The 18,009-nt window shown below is 40.7% G+C and overlaps 1 protein-coding gene and 1 pseudogene across 1 annotated transcript; both read left to right on the top strand.

Annotated features, from left to right (window-relative positions):
* On the top strand, positions 1-590 carry LOC101673218 (annotated as a pseudogene).
* A 5,141-nt stretch (positions 591-5,731) lies between these two features.
* On the top strand, positions 5,732-17,684 carry MCTS1 (MCTS1 re-initiation and release factor). The gene is made up of 6 exons (XM_004762056.3): positions 5,732-5,932; positions 7,117-7,269; positions 7,814-7,911; positions 13,018-13,151; positions 15,947-16,014; positions 17,479-17,684. The coding sequence occupies exons 1-6, from the start codon at positions 5,922-5,924 to the stop codon at positions 17,558-17,560; spliced, it is 546 nt and encodes a 181-aa protein (XP_004762113.1). The 5' UTR covers positions 5,732-5,921; the 3' UTR covers positions 17,561-17,684.
* The last annotated feature ends 325 nt before the right edge of the window (positions 17,685-18,009 follow it).

Raw genomic sequence — 18,009 nt, 5'->3', positions numbered from 1 at the left:
GCCGGCCTGGCAGTAGGAAGGCATCCAGGAGGCAGCTGGAGTGGAGCGGATGCCCTCGGGGGCAGGCTGGGCCACGGTACCCTATTGCGCGACCTCCAACCTCCCCTTCAAATTCCTGGTGATCGGCAGTGCGGGAACTGGCAAATCATGTCTGCTTCATCAGTTCATTGAGAATAAGTTCAAACAGGGCTCCGAGCACACAGCCGGCCAGGAGTTTGGCCCCCGGGTGGTCAATGTGGGTGGGGAGACTGTGACACTCCGGGTTTGGGCCATAGCCGGCCAGGGGCGCTCTGGGTCAGTGACATGGAGTTGCTGCCGACGGGTGGCTGGAGCCCTGCATCGGTGCCTGGTACAACTCGCTGGCCGCTTGGCCAGCAGACGCCGGCATGTTGGCTAGTCCCCACATCGTGGCCCATCTCTGTGGCTTCAAAAAAGACCTGGACCCTGAGCGCAATCTTACTTTCCTGGAGGCCTCCCGCTTTGTCCAGGAAAATGAGCTTATGTTCCTGGCCATTAGCGTCCTCATGGGGAAGAGGCTTTCCTGAAGTGTGCCCACACCGTCCTGCCCCGCTCAGCTGTCACAGCCTCCGAGCTCCCAGGCCATGGCCCCCCTCAGCCCTGGAGCTGCCGAGACAGAGGGAGGCAGCTCACCCGTTCTCCAGGACCAGCCCGGCCCTTCTGGCTGGGCCCCAGACCCAGGCGCTGGGAGGGCAAGTCTCTCCCCTGTCCTGGCCCCAAAGAAGCCGTGCCACCACCTGTCCCCCTTCCCAGGGCCTGGCTGAGGGGCCAGGTGGGCTGTGAATGAACCACGGGGGAAGGGGAAATTATAACCTGCCGCTGCTTCCTCTGTCTTGGTTAACCCCTGTTCCCTCTGAACCCCTAACTTTGGGGAACTCAAAGAGTTCCCAAAGCCTGAGACCAGGGCATTTGGCCCCAGCTCCCTGCCATTGCCAGTACTTTAATAACTAGTGATAGTTTTATGTGTATTCATCCAGAAATTTTTTGGTGTATTTACATATATATCGTACAGATGTGCTTTTAAAGAACATAGGTAGGACCATACAATGCATGCAGTTTTACTTTTGCTTTTTTCACTTTATGGGTGAAATATATTGTGGAGGGTTTTTTTTTTTTCTTTTTGTAAACAATGCTTTATGGGGGTGGAGTGGGGACTGGACAGGCTGTGAGCCGGATGCCAGGATCTTCAGTGAATGAGTAAAGGTGTTGAGGTGTAACCAAATGGTATGAAACTTAAAGGAAGAATTGGGGTTTTTCACCTGAGGGTGAAGGAAGAATTATCTGGAAGTTGTTATGGGGCTGGAAGAGGATGCCCACCTCACCTCCTGACTGGGTAGTATATGCATGTATTGGTATAAATCACTTTCACTTGAAAGATCTGCAAGGGAAGCTCCATTCTCACGGGAAAGCCATGAATATTCAGGGATGAGTTGGAGGATGGTAGGAGAGTTTGTTAATCATAGAGTGGTGTTCTAGAAGGCGCAGCAGAAGCACTTGGAAGTTAAGGTAGAAATGACAGGTCAGGTGGGGGGAGAAGAAGTCCAGAGGGATATTGGGAAAACAATAACAATACGGTAATTTAGTAGTGACAATAATAGGGACACCTGGTTGGCTTAGTTGGTAGAACGTGGGACCCTTGATCCCAGGGTCATGAGTTCAAGAAACACACTGGCGGTAGAGCTTACTTAAAAAAAAAAAAGTAACAATGCTTTGCATGCATTAACTCATTTAATCCTTGTAGCACCCTCATAAAGTAGAGCCTTTATTGTGTAGATGAGAAAACAGGCACAGAATTCAAGTCACTTGCCCAAGGTCACATAGCAAATAAGTTGAACTGGGCGCTTGCATACTGGGCTGTGAAAGAGAAAAACAAGGATGTGAATGAGCATGGTGAGTGAGTTCAACTTGTCCCAAGTTTGGCAGGGTGGTTAGTCCTTACAGTCCTCAGATACATGGGAAGATTTGAGCTCTCCCCAAATTTAGCTGTATTTGGCACCGGAGGCAGGAGCTGCTGTTTTGTTGGTGTTCTTTATATTGCTCCATATGGAAAGATTCAGGCAATGGCCGGCCCAGAGCATTTTCTCACCTATGCTCTGCAGAGGGATTGGTGGTGGGGGTAGTGGTGTGATTCTTAGGTATGCCTTGCCCTTGTGGGGATAGAAAGCCGGGCTGCAGAGGGCTCTAAGGTGTAAGGCTGAGAGGCAATTTGTGGGAGAATTGACCTTAATGTAAGACATCACAGGCTGTAGATTCTGAGAGATGTGAGGCCCAGCAGGGGTCTGGCAGTGGCCCAATTCTTTCTTGCAGTGAAAGCGGTTCCTCCAGTGTTCAGAGCTGTGGCCTAGCTCCTAAAGAAACCTCTCTTTACTGGGTGCTAAAGGGTTTTGGTGCCACACTTATTGCTCAAGGAAGCTTATGGAGATGAAAAGGCAGTCTTTCTAAAGCAAATTTCCCTGGGCAGCATATTAGAGCCTTGTGTCAAGATGACCCTAAAAAATCCTTTCAAAAGTTTAAGGAAGCAAATACCATTGTTGAACATTTAATGTTTCTTATAGCTAGGTTATATATTTTAGTAAAATATATGATAGACTTGGGTTTTCTGTGTTCCATGCTGCATGTGCACTGAAGAACCTTCTAGGTTGCACAGAATATTTATGCACAAATTATAGTACAGAGAGCATGTATGTTTAAAACAGAAAGGTCCTTCATAACTACTTATTGCATGAATAAATGAAGTTCATTATTTGAATTTTTTAAAAGATTTCATTTATCTATTAGAGAGAGAGAGCACAAGTCGGGGGAGGGGAAGTAGGAGAGGGGGAAGCATGGTCCCTGCTGAGCAGGGAGCCCCACACTGGGATCATGACCTGAGCCAAAGGCAGATGCTCAACCAACTGAGCCACCGAGGCACTCCATTATTTTAATTTTTTAAAAGATGTATTTATTTATTTGAGAGAGAGAGAGATTGAGAGAGGGAGCACATGAGTGGGAGGGGCAGAGGGAGAAAGAATCCTCAAGAAGACTCCATGCCCGGCGCGGGGTGTGGTGCATAAACAATGAATTCTGGAACACTGAAAAGAAATTTAAAAAATAAATAAAAATTAAAAACAAAGTAAAAAAGGAAGGCACGTATTGCATGGAGTGCTGGGTGTAGTGCATAAACAATGAATCTTGGAACACTGAAAAAAAAAAAAAGACTCCATGCCCAATGTGGGGCTTAATCCCATGACCTGGAGATCAGGACCTGGGTGCAAACCAAGAGTCTGTTGCTCAACCAACTGTACCATCCAGGTGCCACCACTATTTTAATTTTTTTCATTATTTTAAGTTTTGAAGAGGTTTAGTTTGGGGTATTTCTTCTTTTATGATATATAGTTTGTTACAGCAATGATTTACTTGAAGATGAGTCCTTTGTCAGAAGCAAAGCCCCAATTAACCTTGGGAAAAAAATCCACTTTAAGATGATACCATTTACAACATAAAACCAGAAACACATTGCAGTGAAAATTGGACCCTGCTTATGTATTTGTGTAGGTGGGTTATGAATGAAGGTATTCATGCTCACATACAAAACTAAATACCTCATTAATACTGATGACCTAACTTGGCATTTGTCATAATTCAGATTCAGTTTCTATGATCATCAGAGTATATGAAATTAGATTAAAACATGTATGTACATCTTGCTATATATCTAGTCTCATGCATATGAGACTTGTCATAATTTGGATAGAGTATGCATGATTTTGTAGAATTAAAAGTCAGTTATTATTTCTAGTGCTGCAAATATTTGACTTTTGAATTATTACTTTTCTTAAAAGTAAGTAGAAAGTAGAAAGTCCATCTAGGTATTCTTAACTCTGGGGTCTATCAAGTTAAATTTTATTTACTAGTGGAATATATAGTTACTACTATGCTATTAACATGTATAGATTCAATGGGTTCTTTTTTCCATTCATCTCAAGCTACTTAATAATTGTTTATTGTTGTTATAATGTATTTATTGTTACATGGCAGGCTCCCAGGGTGATGTGCCAGGAGAGGAAAGCTGTTTGGCAAGAAGCCTGACAGTGTAGCACCACCAACCACAGCTCGGGGTCTGGGCTTCAGTTTTGTATGTTCATAAATTCAATATTCTAAATGTCACACTAAGGACATTCATAAGAGACAGGTATAAACCAGAATGGCAATTTATTAATTTACAAAGACAAACAATTGTTCATGAGGATTTGAATTAAAAATGGCAAATTCGGGGCACTTGGGTGGCTCAGCAGTTAAGCACCTGCCTTTGGCTCAGGTCATGATCTCAGGGTCCTGGGGTGGAGCCTTTCCTCAGGCTCCCTGCTCAGATGGGAGTCTACTTCTCCCTCTGCGCCTCCCCTGCTCATTTTCTCTCACTCTTTCTCTCTCTCGGATAAATAAATAGAATTTTTAAAAATGGCAAATTCTTGTCAGGGAGATCTTTATGGCAAACCAAATTATAATCAGAAGAGTGTCCCTACCAGGGGCGCCTGGATGTCTCAGTGGGTTAAAGCCTCTGCCTCCGGCTCAGGTCACTGGAGTCCTGGGATCAAGCCCCGCGACCGGCTCTCTGCTCCGCAGGGAGCCTGCTTCCTCTCCTCTCTCTCTGCCTGCCTCTCTGCCTACTTGTGATCTCTCTCTCTCTCTCTCTCTCTCTCTCAAATAAATAAAATCTTTAAAAAAAAAAGAAGAAGAAGAAGAAGAGTGTCCCTACCATAGAATAAAGGCAAGGTGAGTTTGTTGTACAATTCAAATACATAATAGCGCTTATTATGATTGCTCCAAACACCCATCTCCCCAATATAGAGTATTTGCTCTCCGGAGAGGCTGGTGTATTTGTTTTACAGATGAGTGCTCATCCACTCAACTGCCTGGATGGTGCCTGTTTAGTTAGGTTTTGTATTTTTCTATGGTTTCTTTGCTGATCAAAACTTTGGATTCGCTCTTTTTAAAATTAACTAATAAAACGTGTTTCTTTGACTGTTACCTCTTCGGTCAGATAAGTCTTGTATAGCTTGCCTAGAGGCCATTCTATCGTCAGGGAAATTAGCTCCCTTGAGTTATAGCCCAACTTGTAGGTATGTTGAGTCAGGGGACAGCAACCTAGTGAATAATTCTATGGGGGCACCTCACTGTGGCCGGTGAATGTGATTGTCAGATTAAAATACCATACGCCTAATTACATTCAGATAACAAGGAAATTTTAAAAATATAAGTATGTCCCAAATATTGCATGAGGTGTAGACATACTGAAAAATATACATTCATTGTTTATCTGAAATTCAAAGTTAACTGGATATCCTGTATTATTGCTTGCGAAACGTGGTCAAGCCCACGAATACATTAACAAGATGCCATGAGGTTTTCCTGGGTTCACGGTGTTTGGTAAGCACCGATCCGTTCGAGTGTCTCTTGGAACAAAAACGTTCCCACTGAAAAATTGCCTAGGTGGATAAGCAGGTGGCAACCAAACACGGAATAATCTTGGCCCTTTGAGGAGCCCGTAACTGACGCAACTGCCATAAATGCTGCCTTGATCGATTACTCCACCCCCTTCATTCTCCTCTTCCTGCAGCTAGAGTGATTGCTCTATCTCTTCTTCCTTCTGTAGCCCCGCCCTTCCAGCTCTCCTCGCTGGAGGGTAATCTGTAGCCCAAAAAGGGCCGGCCAAAGCGCCGACGTGCTCAGAGGAGCGGAAGTAGTCAAATTTCATTGAGAACCGTAAAGTGCGGCTGGCTGTCTCCCTTTCCGGATAACGACAACAGCTCAGACTGTCAGTGCCGGCCTTCCTCGTGTAACGAGGATCTGCCGGACCCTTGCTATTTCAATTCTCTTTTCCCATTCCGGGCCCTTCCCTATCGTCGTCCCCTTCACCTTGGATCATGTTCAAGAAGTAAGGACATGCTGTGGACTCCATCGGCTGCTCACAAAGGGGGTGGGGGTGGGGGTGGGGAAGAGGGCGAGAGCAAAGAACCTCTTTCTCTCTCCCCCACCCCTGCCATCCTTATTCCCTAAGGTTTTTGTAGTACTAGGCTCTCACTCGCAACTTGCAACACTGTAACCTTTCCATCCCTAATCTTCAATCGAGTTTTGATCCTCCCACCCTCATTTTCTTTTTCCTTAGCCCTCTTTCTCTTTTGCCCCCTCTCCCAATCCTATCCCTGTTCCTAGGTTCTACCAATCACATCCTTGCACTGTGATTTAAGGGTATATCCTCTTTATCTCAGAGGAGAGCCCTGCACTCAATGCCATATGTTTATTAGTTATGAACTGAATAAGGGAAGGCTTGACTTCCTGGGTCTTGGGAGTGAAGGAGTCTGGGTGACAGGAAGCAAGCGGCCTGTCATGTCTATTGCCTAGCTGCCAGATTAACCTTGTCTTGAAAATAGCGTGATTGCCCCATAGGCAGTTCAGTGTAAGGAAGACAAAAATTCTTTGGGAACCTACCTAGTGGGTTTTTCTTCCAGACTTGGTAGACATAAAAAGCAAAGGGGGAACATGGGCAAAGGAAGGTGGGTTTTGTGCATGACATTTTGAACAAAAATAAATAGGGATCTTAGAAATAATCCTCATCATCACTTAACAAAACAAAACAAAACCTCAGCAGATTGCATAGCCTAGCAGGGGCCAGTTTTCTGTGTTATATTTGGGTTGGTCTTTTGTGTTTCAGCGCCTGAGAGGCTTTTGTTTTGTTTTGGTTTACTTTTGTTTTTTCACACAGGTTTTGTTATAGGTGGGGATCTGTTTCTTCCTGGGTAGAATTGAGAAGGGTTTTCCAGGAAAGGCATTTGTGTAGCTGATTACAGATTAGGATGTGAAATATGCCTCCTATCCTCCCCCCACCCCCACCACCCCCCTCCATTGTGTATACATGACAGTTTAATATTGTATTAAGACACTGGTTTTGCGCTGGACAGAATTAAAGGGAAATGATATTTTTAAAAACAATTTATTTCATAGTTATTTTAGACATCTAAAATACTTACTTGGGAATAGATGACTAATGAAAACAATACCTTTAGCTATTTTGATATGTCTGCTTGAAAATGCCTTTTTCTTGCAAAAATAATTTGACAGATTTGATGAAAAAGAAAATGTGTCCAACTGCATCCAGTTGAAAACCTCAGTTATAAAGGGTATTAAGAACCAGTTGATAGAACAATTTCCAGGTATTGAACCATGGCTTAATCAAATCATGCCTAAGAAAGATCCTGTCAAAATAGTGCGATGGTAAGTCTATTTTTCTCTATATAAAGCTCAGAGTAGCTGAATATTGTATGATTAGATTGCACTCATAATAAATGGAATTATTTTCACATTAACCATTGGTTGATTAATTATAGAAGTAGATAAATAGAAAAACTAAAACATCAGTATTTGTATTTTCAAGTGTTTCTCTTTGTTCCTGAAAAATGTAGCTTTGTGTACTGATTGTTTTATTAGAGTTAAGTGTTTTTATTCAAACTTGAATTTATTTCAGTTTGTACTGTAGATATTTGTTTTATTGAATTACCTAATGATGAAATTAAGATAATAAGATGTGAAATGAAATTGTAGTAGGTCATATTTTTTTTTATTCCTCTATTGGACTGTTATGGTAGGTGAAACAATTTAAATGGTGATTTTTTTTCCTGGATATTTAATGAAATATAAAAGAGGTTACTGTATCTTTGTAGATGTATGTTTCATATTTTTTGTTATCTAAAGGATGTTTGACATATTCATTTTAGAAAGAAAATATCTAACTTGGTACTTTGTGACATTTGTCTTACAGCCATGAACATGTAGAAATCCTTACAGTAAATGGAGAATTACTATTTTTTAGACAAAGAGAAGGGCCTTTTTATCCAACCCTAAGGTTACTTCACAAATGTAAGTCTTGTTAGAAAATATGTATTTGGGGCACCTGGGTGACTCAGTGGCTTAAAGCCTCTGCCTTCAGCTTAGGTCATGGTCCCAGGGTCCTGGGATCGAGCCCTGAATTGGGCTGTCTGCTCAGCAGGGAGCCCCCCCCCCCCGCCTTTCTGCCTACTTGTGATCTCTGTCTGTCAAATAAATAAATAAAATCTTTTTTTAAAAAAAGAAAATATGTATTTGGGGACATGGAAAGTTAGAAGTGATTTCTGGAAGTTAACTTATTAATACTAGGTGATAAGGGATATAAAACTAAAATGAATCCCCATCTTGTAGTAAATTTTAAAAAATGCAAATTTTCTTATTAGGCATTCCAGAAAGGCCAAGAAAGAACATTCATTCATTGAGCAAATATTTATTGAACTTACCATGTGTCAGGCTCTGAACTAGCTACTTGAGAATATGACAGGAATCAAAGGCAGACATTGTTCCTGTCCCTATGAAGCTAACAGTCTTGTTGGAAGAATAGATAACAATTAGATAATTACATATATATATATGTACACATGTATACATGTATACATTCGATAAATACATAAATATTCACAAACGGTGATAAGTGCTATGAGCACTTCCTTCTTTTAAATTTGTATGTAGATTTGTCTTGTAGAGATAACTCTGTATAAAGGAAAGGACTGACTAATTGTGGGAGTCCCAGTTACTGTTAGTTGAGTGCCAAGCTCAGGTGTTATGAAATAATGTTTCTTACATACCTACATTATTATTAGACTGAGTACATTACAAAAGAAAATCCAAAGGAGATACAATCTTCATGCGCAAGAGGTTTTTAACTGTGAAGTCAAAATTTCCGCTTTTCAAACCAGTATATTTCTGGCATTCCAGCCAAGAGGCAGAAAGGAAGGGAGCAACTGGAGGGCTCTAGAGATGGTAGTGGTAACTTAATGAGTTTGGTTTTTGGTAAGACGAGATCAATTTTGAATTACCTGGTAGAATGGAGGTCTGGAGCGGTAAGGCGAGTCTTAAAAGAGGTGAAGCATTTTATCATTTAGGAAGGTTATTTACAGATTAGGAAGGATTATTTACAGTTATTTGATTAAGTATTGATTTCCTCGGATTAAAAAAGTACAATGGAGAGAAACTGAGTCCTGATGCAATGGGAAAAGTTTAAAATGAAAATATGTTGGTGACATTAGGACATTTTGATGACATTAATTCCTTTTTAACTAAAAGAGAACAAAGACAAAATGCTCAAATGTCTTGCATGAATCTAGATTGGGTCCTGGTTTGAAAAACAAAATTCAAGCCCTCCTCCCCTGCCTCAAAAGAAATAAAACACTTTCTTAGACCCTTGGGGCAAAATTTGAACATGGTTTGGCTAAAGATGATATTGTACAACTAGTGTTAAATTTTTAGGTATGATAATATTGTGGTTATTTAGGAGAATGATTTTATTTTTAGGTGATATGTACTTATGGTGAAGCATTATGTCTGAAATTTCAAATGGTGGAGGACAAAATATGTGTGTAGAAATAAAAAGAGATAGAGCAAGTAGAGCAAAGGGTTAATGAAGAGTTTTTCAATCTACGTGGATGGTGTCCAAGTGTTCATTGAACTATTCTTATGGTTTTCCTCTATGCTAAGACTTTGCATAATAAGTTGGAAGAGAGAAATGTCCCTATTTAATGATATTTTGCTAGGAACCAACCTTTTAGGACATCCTAAAGTTATTGATTTGCAAGAAGCACAGTAATATGGTGGTTAAAAGCATACTTGGAGTTAGGAACACCAGGTTCAATTCCCAGCACATGTCATTTTTGCCAAGCCACTTAAACAGGTCAAGTCACTTAACGTGCTTAAGCTTTATTGCCTTATCCTTATTTTTTAAAAGATTTTATTTATTTATTTGTCAGAAGATGAGAGAGAGAGAGAGTGCTCAAGCAGGGAGTAGCAGCAGGCAGAGGGAGAAGCAGGTTCCCCGAGGAGCAAGGAGCCTGGGACTAGATCCCAGGACCCTGAGATCACAACCTGAGCCAACAGCAGACACTTAACCCACTGAGCCACCCAGACATCCCTATTGCCTTATCTTTAAAATGGATATATTATCCCTGCATCAGCCTCCACATTCAGCGCTGAGTCTCCTTGGAATCCTCTCCCTTTCCTTCTCCTCCTCCTCCTCCTCCCCTGTGTGTACTTGCATTCTCCCTTTCTCTCTCTCAGATAAATAAATAAAGTCTTCAAGAAAAAGGATATATGGTATTATCTCCCAGGGTTGTGAGCATTAAATGAGACTGTGCATATAATTCATCTAACACAGTGTTTGGAACACAGTAATGGCTTAATATAAGATAGCCGCTGTAGTGATATAGTAATTGTGCAAAAACCGTCCACTACTACTGTGTATTATTGTCCTTACCATGATCAGGATCATCATCATCATATTATTAAAGGGCAGGTACTAATGAGGATGGAGAACTGGAAAGCAAATTATGTATAAATGCGTTCATTCAGGTTCCTTTTTTAAATAAGATGTTTAAATTTGAATCCATGTTTAATATATGGTCTCGGTTGGAAGAAGACTTACTTGTTCTCTAACTAGTAGGAGGGCTAGTGGTAGGGCATTAAAGTGAATAAATTTGAGGGGCACCTGAGTGGTTCAGTGGGATAAGCCTCTGCCTTCAGCTCAGGTCATGATCCCAGGGTTCTGGGATGGAGCCCCGAATATGGGCTCTCTGCTCAGCAGGGAGCCTCCCCACCCCACCGCTTTTCTCTCTGCCTACTTGTGATCTCTCTCTCTCTGTTAAATGAATAAAGTATTTTTATTTTTTTATTTTTTATTTATTTATTTTTTTTTTAAAGATTTTATTTATTTATTTGACAGAGATCACAAGTAGGCAGAGAGGCAGGCAGAGAGAAAGGAGGAAACAGGCTCCCTGCGGAGCAGAGAGCCTGATGTGGGGCTCGATCCCAGGACCCTGGGATCATGACCTGAGCCGAAAGCAGAGGCTTTAACCTGCTGAGCCACCCAGGCGCCCCAATAAAGTATTTTTAAAAAGTGAATAAATTTTACCAGTTAATTATTATTTCCAGAAAACCCCGAGAGGTCTAAAAAGTTTTGAATCCTTCAGGAAGCCTTTACTTCTTAGATTGTGAACTATTAGTAGACACACATACACACACAAAAATAAGTTTTTTGAGATTACAAAAGGAATTCATGTTCATAGAGAGTTGGAAAATAGAGAAATGAAATCATCTGTATTTCCATGACCTAGAGATAACCATAGCTAGTATATCAGTGTATTTCTTTTTTTAAAAATTTGAGAGAGAGGGAAAACAAGCAGGGGGAGGGGCAGAGGGAGAAGCAGACTCTCCACTGAGCAGAGAGCCCAATGCAGGGCTTGATCCCAGGACACTGGGATCATGACCTGAGTTGAAGGCAGAAGGATAACTGACTGAGCCACCCAGGTACCTCTATTTGCTATGTATGTATAAACGTATGTATTTTTTTCCTTTTGAAGTTGTGCACTCTGTTAAATAGTTTTTAATTAATAGAGTTGTTTTTTTTTTTTTAGGACAGTTGCAGGTTTATAGAAAAATAGAGCAGAAAGTACAGAGTTCCCATGTACTTCCTACCCTCCTTCCCTTGTTATTAACATCTTATATTGATGTACTGCATTTGTTACTATTGATGAACCAATGTTCTTACATTATTATTAACCAAAGGCCATAGTTTATATTAGGGCTCATTCTTTGCATTGTACATTCTGTGGTTTTGTCAAATGCATAATGTTATGTATGCACTGTTATAGTATCACTATGCACTATCATAGTATCATAAAACAGTTTCACTGCCCTAAAAACCCTTTGCTCCACCTCTTTGTCCCTTGCTCCTTCCTCTCAACCCCTACCACCCACTGATCTCTGTAGTGGCTGTTTTTTTTTTTTAAAGATTTTATTTATTTGACAGAGAGAGAGAGAGAGCACAAGTAGGCAGAGCAGCAGGCAGAGGGAGAGGGAGAAGCAGGCTCTCTGCTGAGCAGGGACCCGATGTGGGACTCGATCCCAGCACCTTGGGATCATGACCTGAGCCGAAGGCAGATGCTTAACACCTGAGCCACCAAGGCGTCCCTGGTGTTTTTTTTTTTTTTTATTATTGTTTTTTTTTTTCTTTTAACATTAGTATGAACATTTACCTGAGTATTACATAGTCTCTAAAAATATGGTTATGTTTTATGTATGTTATACTTAAGTCATTTATCTCTTTATTGTTGGACATTTAGGTTGATTCCAATTTATTTCTATTATAAAGAGTAGTACTTCAATGAATATATTTCTACCTAAGTATATTATGTATCTCTAATTTTTAAAAAAGATGTTATTTATTTGTTTGACAGAGAGAGACAAGACAGGGAACACAAACAGGAGAAGTGGAAGAGGGAGAAGCAGGCTTCCCATTAAGCAGGGAGCCCAACGTGGGCCTTGATCCCAGGACCCTGGGATCATGACCCGAGCCGAAGGCAGATGCTTAACACCTGAGCCACCCAGGTGGCCCTCTCTAATTTTTTCTTAGGATAAAGTCTTAGTAATAGAATTACTGAGTCAAAGAGTTTGAACCTTTTCAAGGCTGTTGATACATGTTGCCAAGTAGTCCTAAAGAAAGATTGTACCCAATTACAAGCCTTCTAGCAATGTATAAGAATGCTAGTTTTCCCACACTCTTGCTAGCACTGGGGATTACTTTTGTTAAAAATATTTACCAATATGGGGACACCTGGGTGGCTCAGTCGGTTAAGTGGCTGCCTTTGGCTTAGGTCATGATCCCAGGGTCCTACATTCGAGTTACACATCGGGCTCCTTGCTCAGCAGGTAGCCTGCTTCTCCCTCTGCCTGCTGCTCCCCCTGCTTGTGCTCAGCCTCTCTCTCTCTGAGAAAGAAATTAAATCTTTAAAAAATATTTACCAACTTGCTAAGTAAAGGAGGTGCTTTAGTTTTATTTTGCATCTGTCAAAATACTATAATTTGGGGAAATATTTGTTCATGTCTTTTGCCTTTTTCTATTCAGTCATTAGCCTCATTAATTTATGTAATGTGTTTCTTTTCTTCTAGATCCTTTTATCCTGCCACACCAGCAAGTTGATAAAGGAGCCATCAAATTTGTACTCAGTGGAGCAAATATCATGTGTCCAGGCTTAACTTCTCCTGGAGCTAAACTTTACCCTGCTGTAGTAGATACAATTGTTGTATCCTTCCCAGGCTGTAACTGCTAAAAAAATGTATTCACAGTATTTTTGTCATTACTGAAAGATCTTTTGTTCCAGAGAAAATTAGATGTACTTTTTGGAGGTTACTGTTACTGTTATCTCATTCCTTTCTGGTTACATTTCAAGATGTGGGAAATAATATCTTTTCTTGAGACTAAATTATGTCCCATCTTAGAAGTTAAATGGAAACAAGTAATAAAAGAGTCCCAGCTGCATTGCAGCCCAGTTATGGCCCAGTGTTATCAAGACTCAGGACACAGTATAAAATTTGATTATGGGGCTGGGGCGCCTGGGTGGCTCAGTGGGTTAAGCCGCTGCCTTCGGCTCGGGTCATGATCTCAGGGTCCTGGGATCGAGTCCCACATCGGGCTCTCTGCGCAGCAGAGAGCCTGCTTCCCTCTCTCTCTCTCTGCCTGCCTCTCCAACTACTTGTGATTTCTCTCTGTCAAATAAATAAATAAAATCTTTAAAAAAAAAAAAAAATTTGATTATGGGGGCACCTGGGTGGCTTGGTTGGTTAAGCATCTGCCTTTGGCTCAGGTCACGATCCCAGGATCAAGCCCTGCATGGGGGGCCCCTGCTCTGTGGGGAGTCTGCTTCTCTCTCTGCTTCCCCCTCCCCCACCCTGCCCTCTGCCCCCGCAACATGGCTTGTGTTTTCTCTCTTGCTCACTCACTCTTTCTCTCTCAAATAAATAAAATCTTTAAAGAAAATAATAATAAAACTTGATTATTAATGGAGAGGATATGTATGATATGACTAGATCACTTCTTCGGGCATCGGCTTGCTACTTTTACTGGTGGCTTATCCATGTGCACTGCAGTAAAAGCACTCAAAAGGGAAAAGAGCTTAAATATCAGGTAGGGTGTTAGAAGTGGGTAGTGGGAAATATGGACAATTCCCAACTTTCATTTTAAAGTTCATTTTTTTTTAAGATTTTATTTATTTATTTGATAGACAGAGATGACAAGTAGGCAGAGAGGCAGGCAGAGAGACAGGCAGAGAGACAGGCAGAGAGACAGGCAGAGAGACAGGAGGAAGCAGGCTCTCCAAGGAGCAGAGAGCCCGATGCAGGGCTCCATCCCAGGACCCTGGGATCATGACCTGAGCCGAAGGCAGAGGCTTTAACCCACTGAGCCACCCAGGCGCCCCTAAAGTTCATTTTTAAGTTGGCTAGGCCTCAGAACATACTTACTCAAAAAGAAATGTTTAAGTTTCAGGTAGTCCTTAAAACTCAATGATATGGTTGAATAATTGTGCATTATTTTCATTTCTACAGCGGTGGTTAGCTATATTCTAGATTAACTGGTTTTTTTAAAAAAAGATTTTATTTATTTATTTGACAGGGAGAGATCACAAGTAGGTAGAGAGGCAGGCAGAGAGAGAGAGAGAGAGAGAGAGGGAAGCAGGCTCCCTCCTGAGCAGAGAGCCCGATGCGGGACTCGATCCCAGGACCCTGAGATCATGACCTGAGCCGAAGGCAGTGGCTTAACCAACTGAGCCACCGAGATACCCTGATTAACTGGGTTTTTGTCAACTATCTGGACAGGAGGATATCTTGTCAAAGATAAAGTGGCCATTTGTTTCAGGTTGAGAGAATACTTGGTAGGAATAGGGAAATCACTGTGGAGTGGGAAGGCTGTTGAAGTGGGTTTAAGAGTGTGTCCTGTACTCGAAAGGATAGTATCCTCTGTTGTGGCAGTTATATTTAAGGGGTAATATAAAGTGTATGTTTATATCTTAGGAAAGCTTATATTGACATAGATACTGGTCACATAATAGGTGCTCAAATATTTTTGGAACGTCGAATGAATGTATGAACTGAAAGTGAGGTGGAGAAAATGGAGAATAGTATTCTGTGAGGACAGGGTTTGTTTTTTTATGTTTATGATTTTTCTAAGTGTCATAGATTAGTAGTTCTGGAGTTTCCCTTAAATGGAAAATTTAGAAAGCCTTTGCTTTTTAAGCAATTTTTATTTTGAAATAATTTTAGACTTTTAGTTACAAAACTAGTACAGAGAGATACTGTGTACCCTTGAACGTTTACCTTGTAGAATATGTACTGCAGTGTTTAACATTTTATGTTTTTTAAAAGATTTTATTTGAGAGAGAGAGATAGCATGGGTGAGAGGGCACAGGCGGGGGTAGAGGCAGAGGGAGAGGGAGAAGCAGATTCTGCACTGAGCAGAGAGCTCCCTGTGGGGCTTGATCTCAGGACAACCAGGATCATGACCTGAGCTGAAGGCAGACACTTAACTGACCGAGCCACCCATGCGCCACACCATGTTTAACATTCTAAAGGCTTCAAATGATAACCAAGAACATTTTGGTTGTTCTAGAAAGGTTGAAACACTGAATTCTTAAAGATAGATTGGAGATTTAATAATTATTTTAATGTGTCTATTAAATAAAACCATCATTCAGTGATTACATTAGAAAAATTCATATTTATTTCACAGTTTTTAATACTTACATGCAAGAAATTTTATCTTCTTTTTTGCATGACTTAATTTTGGTTTTGTTGGCATTGAGTTATAGTATTAGCATTTAACTTAACAACCAAGAATGATAATTAGATTCATTCATCGTTTATTGAATATTTACCATGAGCCTACAGACTCTGCTAGGTGTCTGTCCTCAAGGAGTGTTGGTGGTCCGGGTGAGGATACAAGATGGGTTCAAAGTGACTTTTACCAGTAATGTGATCATTGTTTGACACCCCCTCTCTAAGGCATTTTGATAGATAAATAGTTTTCTTAGCTGTGTGTTTTCAGGCAATCATGGCAGAAGGAAAACAGCATGCTCTGTGTGTTGGAGTCATGAAGATGTCTGCAGAAGATATGTAAGTCTCATGTTAGTCTCCCCTAAGCTTTTGAGATATGGGTAGCCTACTCAGGAAGCATCAGAATTACAGGTTAAATTTGCTCTCATTCATACCACATCTTACAAATATTTAAGCAGAGAAGCCTCATTTCTGATTTTTCCTAACACTTAAGAAGCCATTGAAACCCACTTTCTTTTTTTTTTAAAGATTTTATTTATTCATTTAATAGACAGAAAGCACATGTAAGCAGAGAGGCAGGCAGAGAGTTGGTGTGGGGGGGGCAGGCTCCCTGCTGAGCAGAGAGCCCGATGTGGGGCTCAATCCTAGGACCCTGAGATCATGACCTGAGCCGAAGGCAGAGGCTTTAACCTACTGAGCCACCCAGGCGTCCCTGAAACCTATTTTCTCTCCCGGATTGCATTCTTTCTTAAGCACTCAGATAAGAACTGTGTGCCAGCACAGCTGTTCTATATGTATGTATGTATGTATGTATGTATGTATGTATGTGGTATTTTAGGAACATCTTATTTAGTATGGTTTAAATTGGGTGGGAGGAAAGATGTTTTGCTATTAGTTTCTTTTATTTTTTAATTTTAAAATATTTATTTATTTATTTATTTTGAGAGAGAGAGAGAGAGAGAGGAAGAGAGAAGGAGCAAGGGGAGGGACAGAGAGAGGGAGAGAGAGAGTCCTTGAGCAGACTTCCCACTGAGCACCGAGCCTGACGTGGGGCTCAGTCCTAGGACCCTGAGATCATTACCTGAGCCAAAATCAAGAGTCTGCCACTTAACTGACTGAGCCATCCAGTCGCTCCACAGTTAATTTTTAAACCAGTGACATAGTTCAGTACTACACAGTGTTTATCTTCTCTTTTGACCTGGTAGTATAGAATATTAAGGAAATATTAAAGATATATTACCAAAATATAGTCAGTATACTGAAAAACTTTGGAACTCATTTGATGACCAAATTATTTCTATTAATTTTGTTTCACGGTTAAGTATAACACTTTGATGTTCTCCTGGTATGGTGACATCATTACTTTGTTTCTATAGACCAACTAGTTAGATCACTGGAATCACTTTAAGACAGGAACTGCAGGGCGCCTGGGTGGCTCAGTGGGTTAAGCCGCTGCCTTCGGCTCAGGTCATGATCCCAGGGTCCTGGGATCGAGTCCCGCATCGGGCTCTCTGCTCAGCAGGGAGCTTGCTTCCCTCTCTCTCTCTCTGCCTGCCTTTCTGTCTACTTGTAATCTCTGTCTGTCAAATAAACAAATAAAAAATCTTTAAAAAAAAAAAAAAGACAGGAACTGCAGCAGAGTAATGTAGTTTAATGTAGTCAATAATGTTAATGTAATATAAGTAAATTCCCTACACGTGGCTCAATAATTGCAAAATAGCAATTCATTTTGAATTATATTTATCATAAGTAAGCCTATAAAAATTCATAACAATATGTTTATATGCTTTTTTCCTTCTATAGTGAGAAAGTCAACAAAGGAATTGGCATTGAAAATATCCATTATTTAAATGATGGGCTGTGGCATATGAAGACATATAAATGAGCCTCAGAAGGAATGCACTTGGCTAAATACGGATATTGTGTTGTATCTGTGTTTGTGTCTGTGTGTGACAGCATGAAGACAATACCTCTGTGGTTATGCTGAATAAATTCAACAAATGCTAAAATTCTGTTAGCTTCAAAAATTGTTTTAATTTTTCTTAAAGTCAAGTTAAAATTGGGTAGTAAACCTGGACATTAAGAGGTATCTGGTAAGTAATCAAATTCAGACAACTTGATGTCCTTTCTTAGACTAATGATGTAAAATGAAGGGCAGGACTTGGTAAATGAACTTGATAGTATATGGCTGACCCCCAGAGACTCTGCCTACTTAATGGGGCTGGAAGATAGACTGGAAATTTTCTCCCATTACTCCTTAGAAATGCCCTTTTTCTTTTGTGTGTTTTTTGTTTGTTTTATTGTTGTTTTTCAACTTTTCATGATGGAAAATTC

The sequence above is a fragment of the Mustela putorius genome, unplaced genomic scaffold (genome assembly GCF_011764305.1).
Source record: "Mustela putorius furo isolate JIRA1106 unplaced genomic scaffold, ASM1176430v1.1 tig00003901_pilon_pilon_pilon, whole genome shotgun sequence".
In the NCBI taxonomy this organism is placed as follows: Eukaryota; Metazoa; Chordata; class Mammalia; order Carnivora; family Mustelidae; genus Mustela; species Mustela putorius.
The sequence above is the reverse complement of the archived record's forward strand: the minus strand, read 5'-3'. Positions and strand labels throughout refer to the sequence as shown.

Excerpts from the sequence above, each read along its gene's own strand:
- MCTS1 (XM_004762056.3), top strand. Across the intron at positions 7,270-7,813 it reads CCTGTCAAAATAGTGCGATG|CCATGAACATGTAGAAATCC; the intron begins GTAAGTCTATTT and ends TTTGTCTTACAG. Across the intron at positions 7,912-13,017 it reads CCTAAGGTTACTTCACAAAT|ATCCTTTTATCCTGCCACAC; the intron begins GTAAGTCTTGTT and ends CTTTTCTTCTAG.